Source organism: Sciurus vulgaris, assembly GCF_902686455.1.
Source record: "Sciurus vulgaris genome assembly, chromosome: 3".
In the NCBI taxonomy this organism is placed as follows: domain Eukaryota; kingdom Metazoa; phylum Chordata; class Mammalia; order Rodentia; family Sciuridae; genus Sciurus; species Sciurus vulgaris.
Window position 1 is genome coordinate 135344700 of NC_136463.1, and position 12557 is coordinate 135357256.

Sequence of the window (12557 nt, forward strand, 5' to 3'; positions counted from 1 at the left end):
TTATGCATCCTTGACTAGTGGAAGACTTTGGAAATATCAGAATACCACATGTATACAGTGACTTGGATCCTGATGAGTCCTGGACTATATTCTATTCTATTAATATAAAATTGAAAAAGATTTGATTCTTCTTCTTCCCCTCTCTCTTCCCTCTCCTCATCTTTTTCTTCCTTGCCTTTGTCTTTCATCCTCCTTCTCCTTCTCTTTCTTTTCCTTCACAGTGCAAAGCAGAAAATAATTAAGACTCTTCATCCAGTTACAGATGATTAGAGAAAGGAGAAAGTTACATATGGTGACCTAGCACTGTGGCTAGGAAAATCAGTCCATCGCCTTCACTTTTCAAAATAGAAGGTAAGAAGTACTCATTGGTAACAATCACTTGCTCCCTTCTCCAAACTCTAAAACCATTGTCCTGTACAGAGCTGAGCTCAGTAATGATCTCCTTTAATTGAAATTCTATTCTATGAAGTAGAATTTTCATTCTACTTCATAGGCACAGATGTCTCTACCTAACTAAGAAAAGCTTAGGTTATCTTCCTCTTACAGACTGAATTGTGTCTTCCCCCACATTTGCATGTTAAAGTCTTAACCCTCCATGGGACTATATTTGGAGATTAAGCCTTCAAGGATGTAATTGGAATTAAAGGGGGTAGATAATAAAAGTGTACTACTTAAATCTAATATGACTGATGTCCTTATGAGAGGAGAAAGAGATACCAGGGGAGCATCTTCATTGAAAAAAGACCAGATGAGAACACAGCAAGAAGGTAGCTGTCTGCAAGCCAAGGAGAGAGAGGACTGAGAAGAAACCAAACCTGCTGAAATTTGTCCTTTAGAACTATGAGAAAATATACCCACATTGTTTAAACCACCACTTTGTTGTATTTTGTTATGGCAGCCCTAGTAGACTAATGCTTATCTCTAGTATTTTGATTCAAATAGCAGGATTATAATTATCATTAAAGAATCTCATTTTTCAATTATTTTAAATTTAGGTCTGACACTGGTCTGGAAAAATAATTTCTTTGATCTCTCAATTTTTTTCAGAAGTACAAATTATTACTTTCAAATATATAATTACACCAAACCAATACCTTAAAAATATATTGCAAGATTTGTCTCAGGTATATATACATGTCTCATATATATATACATGTGTAATAGTTTACAGTATAAGTTTTGGGAAGAGAGAAATTTTCTTACATATTTTTATGTTAAGCTGTCAAATATGTCATGAAATATACATGAGATTCTTGAACAATAGTAGTTGTTTTATTTAAATGATTATGGCTTAAGGAATTTTGGTAAAAATCCACTAAACCTATTCTTTTTAGAATCTTTATTTTTAAAAATAAATAATATGCAGAAAATTTAATTTTAAATTTTAACTTATAAAAGTTAATACATTATTAAACTTACCTTGTCTGAATATGAAAGTTGTTTGTGGTCCCTGTATGTTCGTAATCATGAATGGCGGCAGCAAAAACCATTGCTAAAATTTCCAGTTCAGTGAGCCAGTGCTAGTAAATTAAAGAAAAGTTTAATCATTTTTATAAAGAAGAGACCATCTTTTCCTTTATGAAAAGGATTTTCTGTGCATTCAGTACATGTAACCATATAAAATTATATTACATTTCTTTTAAATGAATTTTTCTTCCTTTTCTCCTCCATTAATTTTGTATAATGGATGCTTCATGAGAACACTGATTATTTAATGGCTTATAAGTTCAAAATTCAAAATTCAAAATATAATTGTCTTTGCTATTTGGAAAAGGAATAGTATTCTATGATGTAAAAGACTGACTAGACTTTGATTTCACAGCTTTATCATTTGGGGTATTTATGAAATTAATTACAGGCTAGTGATTTTTAAATAATAGTTCATACATAATTAAAATTTATTTTTCAGCAATTGTGAAAGACTCCTCTATAAGAAAAATGTCCATCTTAAAAGTTGAAGATATTTACTTGGCTCATGAGAAAATCGAACTCCATTTTTTATTTAAAGATTTAGAAGAGTTTATAAGAATTTACCAAATCTTCTATACATAGCACATGTATGACTGTGCAATGAAACTTAATAGCAATAAAGGAAAGAAAATTACTCTCGCTTAAAATCCAGGATCACTTCATATACATTGATCTTTCTATTACAGACTGGAAAGCTGAGCAAAGCTTCTCTATTATTTTAAGTTTATTTACCAACAATTAGTTTATTCATCACTCACATTCTGCACAACACTTTAACTCCACTCTCCAACATGGTAATCACATGTGACAATTTAATTAAAAATAAATGAAATACAATAAAATTAAATTCATTCTCCCAGTTGTACTAGACACAGTTCACATGCTCACTGGTCATATGTGATAAGTGGTTGCCTTATAATAGGACACCATAGGTACAAAGTCTTTCTACCATCACAGAAACTTCTATTAGCACTATACATAGATGGTACTTGATGGTAGGAATGAAGAATTTTGGAAGAAGGATGGACAAAGATTGGTAGTTAGGGCAGGCTTGGCAGAAAGGGTATTTTAGGTAGAAAGCACAAATGTAGAATGATATTTTAGAGCCCTGTATTAAAGTGCAATTGCTGACAGTACTATTGTGTTTGAGAGTCAAGGGAAGTGGGATAGAAAAAAAGATGGAAAGTATGAGAAGAGTGGATGACCTACCTTGATTAGAGCTGATGAATTTGGATTTTGTATAAAAGGCAAGAGGGAGCCGTTGGAGGTCACAAGTCAAAAATGAGCCAAGTGACAATTGTTGAATTTCAGAGTTGGCAAAGACATGGCCTTACTAATCTTTGTTCCCTTCACAAGACTTATTGTGGCATTTGGTATATAACAGGAACTTAATAGCAGCTTGTCAAATAAAAAGTCACTAGTTTTGCATAAGAAGGCGGTAGTCAGGTGTAGCAGAAAAAGACTGCATTCAGACAATTCTGGTTTCAAATCTCTGTTGATCCTTAGGAAAATAAGTTATTTAACCTCTCAGCTACAGTTCCCATTAAAATGGGATTAGTGATCATTCCTCTGTGGGGTTTTAAGGGAAGTTTAAAGTTAATGTATGCACTCTGCCTATCATGAGCCTTGCCATGTAGTAAAATACAGAATAGACAGCATTTTATGAAACTAACTACTTTAAATACATTGCTTAAGGCATTAAATCTAGACAACAATAGCTAACATATCTTAACTGATTGCAATTCAAGTATAAATGCCTCACAGTTGGGTAACTGGAACAGAAATGATTTTCACAACCAAAAGGAGTTGATATAACCAACTGTTCTGGGTTTATAGATGCATTTAATGTGTCATTTAGAGGAAAAAAGTGACCTTATTAATGGCCTGTGTTACAGGTTGAACTGGGACTGAGCCTCCAATATTCCCATTGAGACTGTGAAACTAAACACCATGAAATGAATAGAAATTGAATTAAACCAGATTTTATACCCCAGAAACCCATTGTTTTATCAAAGAAAAGTATTTCCTGGAAAAAAAAAATCACCTGTTTTCTTAAAGTATGTCTTACTAGTTATATTTATGGATTTATAGATTAAACTGTGGTTTAAAAGAAAGCAACATTCACTATCCACTAATATTGAATGTCAAGTTGCAAAAGTAAAGAAAATTAGACAATCAGAGATGGAATATAATTATAGATTATCTCATAAGTATTTAAAATTATTATCTTCCCAGCTGTCAAAATTGATTATAAATATATTTCCTGTTTTTTTTCTAATTAATCTCTGCCTCACAAAAATAGAACATCCTCCCTGAACCCCACTTATTTACTGATATACTGTGACCTTGATAATTAAGTTTATAGTGCAAAATAATTTGGAAGAAGATAAACACTGAACTTTCATGCTTAAATGAGAAACATCTTTTTGGTTTTAGTAAGAGTAGAATTTTGGACTGATTATTAATTCCTTAGCTGTTCATTTATTTTATGCTTATGTCCAATGATATTCTGAGAAAGAGGATGTTTAGATTCATGGATTTTGTAAATAATTCATGAAGACACACTGGAAATCATGAATCATACCACTCTTCCCATCTAGAATAGTGGTTCAAACAAAACCCAGGTTCTTTTGGGTCCCAGTGGACAGAAATAAAGGGTCAGAATGATGAGCTAAGAGTAAAATAGACACTGTTCTTCAGTTAAACTTGAGGTTGCATTTAGCTAGAGAAATGCTCAGATAGACTTATCCTAAGTCTTCAAAATATATTCAAGGGGTATCTGATTGTTACTAAGTGTATAAGTAATGATGACAGAAAGGGAAAGGAAGGAACCAACATTAGCAAGATACTTAATATGTTCTAATTTAATTCCTATAAACATCCTAGTTATCATTTGGTAAGTAAATATTTTTATCCTTGCATTGCACTCAGTAAAACTGAATCTTAAGGAAATGAATCAATATCCATGAAGTCAAAGGTAACATAGACATATAGCAAAAGAGCAGAAATTCAAACTAAAATTGACCCCATATCTGCTCCTTTGGATCACAATAGCATGCACTACTGAAGGAGGCAGCATACTGAACACATTCTTCTGAGGTTTCCAAAGCAGACTTTTTAACTAATTTAATGGTATATAAATGAGTGAAAGCTAATTCAGCTTTGATTTAAGACTGAAAATTTTTATATCTGAATTACTCAGTATGTGCACATGATAGAGACAGAAAAGTACATGTGTGTATATACAGGGTAGGGAGAATTTCAGGTCAGGACCACATTGACTTCTTAGTTTCTACTGTGTCTAAAAGAAAATAATTAGCAACTCTTTTGGCCTGAAGTTATGGAGCTGGACACCTTTTTCCCTCTCCCTTTGACTAGCCTAAGGTAGTAAACTGTCATTTACCAGCAAACTGGTATATTATAATAATAATACAAGGGTATGTGTTGATAGCTATTTGTTTCAGACTCTAGGTTAAGTGCTTTGCAAATAAGATGTAATGACTCTTCCTATATGGTGATCAGTAGTTTTAACTACATTTTAGTGACAAGGGAACCAAGGTAGAGAGTGAGCCAGTTAGGAAGTGGCAGAGCATGCTTTCAAATCTTTCTGGCTGACTCCCAAGCCCAAACCCTTTCTACTCTACCAAACTGTTGTATGGGAAGCCATGTACACAAAGAGAACTTCTACATAGTTTTCACAATAGGGACATAGTGCCACATTTTCTGTAGATTGATCAGAGCAAAACCAAGTCACTCCAAAGTGTGGGAGAGTGCTTTGGGGCATAATCAATGGAGTACAAGTTCGAAAGAAATAGATTTCAAGTCAGCTGTCTTTCTTCTGAGTATTAGAGCAAAGTGCCAAGAGCCTTCAAATGCAAGTGTTCCCTGGCCAAGGTCCTTGAATGATTTCATATTTAAAGAGACAGCTGGAGGTAGCTTGGCAGCACTCCACAAAACATTGACTCTTTAGCAAATGGATTGTTTCTGCACATCACTGTCACTGTGGCCCAGGGCTACACGTTATTCAAATGACAAAAGGAGAGAGAAGGAGGCAAGTGGTTGTACTAGCATCAAGACTCCCCCGCACTGTCAGCTCTTAGGCTCGAGGGTATCTCTGAGGGCTTTCACAAGCCAGGAGAATGAGGGCTTCTACACAATCCTTTTCAGGCACCATTCCAGAGTCCTCAGAACATCTAGCAGATGACAACATGCATTAGTCACCTGGCAGTGTCGGGCTGTTACCAGAGTGCCCCATAAATGCCATGCTGATAGGACCATCCTGAAATAGCAGGGCATCAGCTAAACACGAAAGTGACCCAGGCTTCTCCTCACCAAATCCAAGTGGTGAGAAAAGACTGAAGAGTTTTAGTTAAAAGGATATTTCTGAGATGCTTTGTCATTTCAAAGAATGAACATGTTAATATGTAAGAAATTAATAATCACCTACTACCTACCATCTTTTCATCTAGAGAAATGCTTGCTAGAATAACTTTCCCAAAACCGTTCAGCCGGCAGTGAAACCTGGTTTTGACAAAATAGTCAACACATTTATGAATTCAATCTGCCTTCCCTTTCACCACCTATTGTAAAATTTCTCATCATTCTCTTTAGTTTAAATGCACTTTCCTGATCCTGGGAAACACTAAAGGTCTACCACCAGACTATTTTTGCAATGCACAGACTAACAGGCAAGTAAAAAGTCCACTGACACATTTTTGCAAAAGGATGAATAAAATTAGGAACAGGTTTCCATGCCAATCCAACTGAAACAGGAAAGTTACATTTATATTTGATAAGCCGTGGCCTTCTCAGAAAGAGACTATGTGATCTACACTAATGACCGCAGCTCTCTTGGAGTCATGCCAGGCCTGGACCAGATTTCCCAGCCTTCCAGAGAAAATGAAATGGCTTATTATGTCCTGCAGCAACTCTTCCTTGTCAGTCTGAGGGTAAAGTCATATTGCAGATTTGAATTTCTCTATTTACCCACTAATATGACACCTCTCCCTCCTGTCTTTTCAATGTCACCTTCAGACCAGAGGTTCTGAAGCTAAATTAGACTTTCATTTGGCTCCTTTCACACTTGCGGCAAGTAAAACAAAACAAAACAAAACAAAACAAATTGTACTTGGGAAGAAACATATTTTAAGATGATGAAATTCTGGTTGTCTCCCAGGCTGAAATGGCACATATTTTCTAATTTCACTTTATAATTAAGTATATATTTTACTATACTTAATTAGGCATTGTTTTCTCAGTCCATCTTGTTCTGAGGAAATCTAATCAGTTCATTTTACATTTTCAAGTGACATTTAAATAGGTCATTTAAATATGCCATGTTAACTTTTTAAAAGCCACAAAATTTGAGAAAGAAGAAATGCCGAACACTTGAAATAAAAATTACCTTGCCATCAGGTTCAGGAAGAGGCCTTAGCAAGCAAAAAGCAAGCAGATCTAAGGGGCAGATACTAAAGCAGCTTCCTCCAGGTGGAAAAGCATTTGCAGCCGTCAAGAAGGCACCTTGTTTTCATACTAATGGACCATATGTATCAAATCAAGTGGAAGCAAAGTTCAAGAACCAGCCTTATTTTTTATTTATTTATTTATTTTAATTAAAAATCATAAATTTACATAGGGCAATCTTGTTTGATTCATTGTTATTTTTTTCCCTTCCCCCCACCCCTCCCATCGCTCTATACAGTCCTTCCTTCCTCCATTCTTACCACCCTCCTTATCCCTAACCCTAAACCTAACCCTAACCCTAACGCTAACCCCTCCTACCCCCCCTTATATGTCCTCATCCGCTTATCAGCGAGATCATTCGTCCTTTAGTTTTTTGAGATTGGCTTATCTCACTTAGCATGATATCCTCCAATTTCATCCATTTGCCTGCAAATGCCATAATTTTATCATTCTTCATGGCGGAGTAATGTTCCATTGTATATATATGCCACAGTTTCTTTATCCATTCATCAACTGAAGGGCATCTAGGTTGGTTCCACAATCTGGCTATAGTGAATTGAGCAGCTATGAACATTGATGTGGATGTATCTCTGTAGTATGCTGATTTTAAGTCCTTTGGGTATAGGCCAAGGAGTGGGATAGCTGGGTCAAATGGTGGAAGAACCAGCCTTATTAAACCAAAACAGTTTAAAAAGAATTTCTAGCTTGCACATGCATGTACACTAGAAAGAGAAACAAATATACTACTTTTAGCCAGGCGCACCGGTGCACACCCGTAATCCCAAAGGCTAGGGAGGCTGAGGCAGGAGGATCAAAAGTTCAAAGCCAGCCTCAGCAAAAGTAAGATGCTAAGCAACTCAGTGAGACTCTGTCTCTAAATAAAATACAAAACAGGGCTGGGGACGTGACTCAGTGGTTGAGTGCCCTTCTTGAGTTCAGTCCTCAGAATCCCCCCAGAAAAGAACAAATATACTACTTTTAAAAAGATGATTTTATCACAGAATATGTACGTGTATGAAATTGTGGTGGAATTCCAAAAAGTTCCTTTAATTCCTAGTTGAGCTCCCAGCCAATAGTCATATAAACTGCCAGTCAAGTAAGTGAACCATCCTGGATGGCATGCCCATGATGGTCTCAGATATCTCCAGGCAGAGTTACTAGCTGACCACAATCACATGAAAGACACCAAGTGAGAGCCTCCTAGTTGGAAGTCTTTTAACCACAGGGCCTTGAGAAACAATAACAAATTATTTTTTAAATCACTAAGTTTGGAGTGGTTTTTCTGCTGTTGGTTTTTTTTTTTTTTTTTTTTTTTTTTTTTTGCATGTTTCTAGCAATAGATATATTGGAACATGGGGCAGAAGTGAGATCTGAGCCCTAGGCATTAGAGGATCTACACAATTTAAGAGGCAAAGAAAATGAGGAACAATTTCTTTGATTACCATATAAGACACTGTTGGATGAATCCTAGCAAATGGATTGTTATGTATACTAAACAACACAGCTGGTTTCCTGGGAGGGGGGAATGTCATAATGATGTTAATTTTCTGCATATGTTAAGCTTGGAGAATCCTGCACATGCTGTAAATTTTCAAGCTTTTTAGGAGTCTATGCTAAGGCCCCAGGGTATTTGCTTGAGATCAAGTTAGGATATAGTCTCTGATACAGAATGATGAGATTATTGAGGATCTCTGGACCCCAAAGAACCCAAGTCTCATAGACCTGAGTTCCAGTTACTGTGCCAATAATATAAATAGTTTGGTTTCTGATTTCTAAATAGATGGGTAATGCATATTATGGGATTTGATAGAATAATCCATTTTGTGGGAATTTTATGGTACCATCTCAGCCTGTATTGGCACATGAGAAATCAAGAAGGCAAGTAGGATTTGGTGTCCTCATGTTAACAGAGTCCTTGAGGGAAGGCCCCAGCTCTGGTAATCCCAACAGACTAAGCCCAGTCACTTGTGCCAATATGCCAATCCGATGAGCAGTGGTGAAGGACAGAAAAAAAAAAAAATTTAATCAGTGTGCCACACTGTGAAGAACAGATAAAATGACCAAATATCTGTGTTCTAAGAACTGATAGAACTTTGAACTTTCATAGAAAAGGGGGAAAAAAGACAAGGACTGGGGGTTTGTTTGGGGCTTTGTATAACTGACAGATTATATAATCCATTTCAGGCCATGATCTGGTTGCTCATTATCTCAGGATTAGTTCTGTGAGGTGGCTATGGAGAAGGCCTTATTCCTTTAAAGGGCAATCTGGTTTCCATGAGATAATTGCTCCTACTTAGTATGGCAGCCTCAATTCCTATCATAGGGCAATCAATCCCACTTAGTGGGGCAATCTGATCATGGGGTGATCTGTCTGTAATGTTTAGCTGTTTCTAGACTCCAAGCGACTGCAAATTTAGGGAAATGACTGAAGACATCTAGGAACCACTCCAGACAGTTGAATGTACATGAACATTTTGAAAATATCCAGGTTTTCTTTTTTGGTGTCTTCGGTCTTGAAGGGGGATGAGACAGGTTAGGTAAATTTAGGGCTAATAAACCCTGTATTGTATTCCTTAAGTGATCAACATGCTATGTGCAGAATCAGCAAGGATATGAACCAAGATTTAAGGTAATAACAAAGGCAGAGATGCCAAGTTTTATCCTGCTTTCTGTGACCCATTGGGCATCTGCAGGCCCAAGTGAAGAGTCAGTGTTTTGAGCAAAAAACAGTCTCTTTAAGTCGCAATTGCACTCATATGACCCACACCTCTTTGAATCCATCTCGGTTTAGCACCTTCAGAAGTCGTGCCTCTCACTTTTCACTTCTGGGAGTCATCCTCAATCCCAAGACAGTATAGAAATCCTAAGCAGTCTCAGAGTTCCTGTCTTGTATTCACTGTTATCTCAGAATTATCATTGCTGAATCTTTTCTTCATTCACCCATTGATTCATTAAGATGCAAAGAAGGAAGGGCATTTGGAAAAATTCACATGAATAATTTCCCTAAATCCCTTTGATGATTTGATTGTGGTTAGCAATGTAACTGAAAAAACTCCAAATGTTAGTTTCTGAGAAAATGAGAGTGTGGGAAAAGTTCTTTTTTATTCTGAAGACTTTTTCTCTCTACACAAAAATGTCTAGTCCAAATTTTTTTGATTTACCTCTAGGTGAATTGTTTTCATTGAGTTAAATTGTTTTTTTTTGAAAAATAACCTCAAAATTCAAAAGATTATTACTTTTAATACTTCTATGGCATTAAAGAAACAAGAGAATTCATAGTAGTGGAATTTAATGTCTCCAAACTAACAAACATTTTATAAAAGCTTTCTTACCATGATACCTGTATGAAGCATTATGTAATGCACAGTTTGAGTGACATCAGCTGCATGTATCAAATTGTGATATGGATTTTTGTATTTGCTGTAACCAACTTCTAAGGCTTCTGCAAAGGCAATGAGGCAAGAAACAGGAATCTGTGGAAAGTAATAAATATGGTTATTTTTTGGCCTCACGAGTGGCACTATATCAACTTGAGCACAGGGTTTAGGGTGTGACACAGTGAGTCAGATGTGGGCAGTAATTTCTTTAAGGAAAAAAAAAACCACATCATTAACATGTTAGTTTTCAATCCTGAGAAGGATTGTAACCCCAAGTATTTAATTCAGACAGAAGAAATAATGGTTTAACCACACTGTATAATCTTTCCATTTTTATATCTTTCCAGGTAAAGGAAAACAACTCATTTTTAAAAGGAAAAATATTTCCAATTATAATTGGTGAGGCCTAGTTTTCCTCTCTGTAATTCAGGGGCGTTAAAATAAACAACCTCCCAGCACTTTCTGTCTCCAACAATTCCATGTTTCTATAGGAAATGACGAAAGTCAGAGGCAGCAGATTGCTCAGAAGTCCTAATCTGTTGCTTAGATGGCTCCAAATGAAGTGAATTAGAAGGCCCACCATTTCAGTTTAAGGAAGGCTGATAATAGAGGATTACTCTGTGCTTTAGGAACACTGGAGATCTATCATAGTTCTTTAAGATGTAACTTTCATTCCCCATATGAGTGTTCTATGAGTGATTGGGGGATCTGGGAATCTTGTTGGAAAGAGGCTGTCCTGGCCTCATGGTCCCCAGATGGATATATAGATATGTCAGTGAGCCAGAGAATGGTTTCATCATGTGGTGAACTCAACCTTTAGATCTGTGACCTGCTAACTAGAAACATTCTAGAGTGAATTAATGGCTCAGTGTTCTGCATTTTAATTCTTATTCAAATCGCCAATTCTAAGGGCGTTTCAGTTTTGTTCTACATTTCTGACCTTGAAGCGGTTGATAAGATCGTATCTGGTAAACAGTTCATAAATCATAAACTTCAGGCTATGCTCTCCACTTGCTTCATTTAGGGCAAAGACATCAAAAGACCATTTATCAACATCCTGTAGAAAAAATAGAGTAAATATGTTAGGTGACAATATCATATAGTTCTGTGGCTTTGTATAGGAAATTATTTGAGAGATTAGGCAGCAGGTCATATTTCAATTCAGTATGTGAAACTCTATTTTACCAGAGTATGATATTAAAGGACCACAAAAGTGAGGCCAAAATGCTTGGTAGAGCATGAAGATCTGCCTCTTAATCCCAAGGTTATTACACTGCTGTAATATACATGAGCACACAGAATTCTGGCCTTACGTTTACTCTCTCCAACCTTCTGCCATAAAACATCTTCCCAGATTGGGCCCTGTTCTAAAGCAGAACTGCTGGTGATATGGGTGATGTCAATTGAAGGATGGAGGGAAGATAGACACAATTATTCTTCCCTACCCACCCAACCTGCTGCTTTGCTTGGAATCTCAGCATTAGAATTAGTAATTATTAGAATTAGTAACAGGGGACAGACAGATGTGAATGGTTAAGGGACTAATCCTATAAGATGGGTCCACTGTTCTGACCCCCAAGTGCTTTCTTTTCCAAGAAGCAATTTATCTACAGCTCTGCCTGGCTTAAGTGGACAGGATATGTCCCATTCCTCAGCAAACCACCTATTATCTGCAGAAGAAATGTCGTCCTGAAATAATGGAGATAATGTCGATAGAAGGAACTCAAGTTACCCTTACTTTTGTGAACCTTTTCACAGACCAGATCCTAGAATTCTGGGAGATAAGGACAATTCATCATAGCCATAAATCTGTAAGAATTTGTGCTTAAGAATCCAATTAGAATCTGGTCAGCATGGGCCGAAGTGACCTAGAGTTGTCAGGGTAGTAGGGACTTTAAGGTCTGATGTCATTCTGCTGTCAGTCAAATTTCAAGAACCTGGGAAGGACTCTCTGGAAACTTCTCTGGGATCCTCAGTAAAACTGGAGCGAAGGAGAGGCACACAGTTACTCTCCTCTCTGAGAGGACCCACTCTCTCCCGTAAGAATGTGCCCTTCCCCTTTTCCCATCTCTTCTAATAAATTCGTGTCTATTCCTCTGAGTGATATATCTGAAATCTTTCTGACTTGATCACAAGAATTGGGACTTAATAGGGGGCCTTCACTCTGCCTCAGTTTTCTGGAAGTCTCCAGCCCTGTAACAGTAAATAGGCTGGAAACTTTGATATCTTCTATCCTCTTGTAGGGTG

General features: G+C 36.6%; 1 protein-coding gene across 3 annotated transcripts in view; it reads right to left on the bottom strand.

Annotated features, from left to right (window-relative positions):
* PDE1A (phosphodiesterase 1A) overlaps positions 1-12557 on the bottom strand; it is a 363460-nt gene that overhangs the window by 57306 nt on the left and 293597 nt on the right. For all 3 annotated transcript variants that reach the window (XM_079134553.1, XM_079134554.1, XM_079134555.1), the window contains 3 exons: positions 11251-11367; positions 10266-10406; positions 1420-1520 (listed from right to left, as the gene is read on the bottom strand). In XM_079134553.1, the coding sequence (XP_078990679.1) occupies positions 1420-1520; positions 10266-10406; positions 11251-11367 (359 nt within the window). The remainder of the gene's footprint in view (positions 1-1419; positions 1521-10265; positions 10407-11250; positions 11368-12557) is intronic.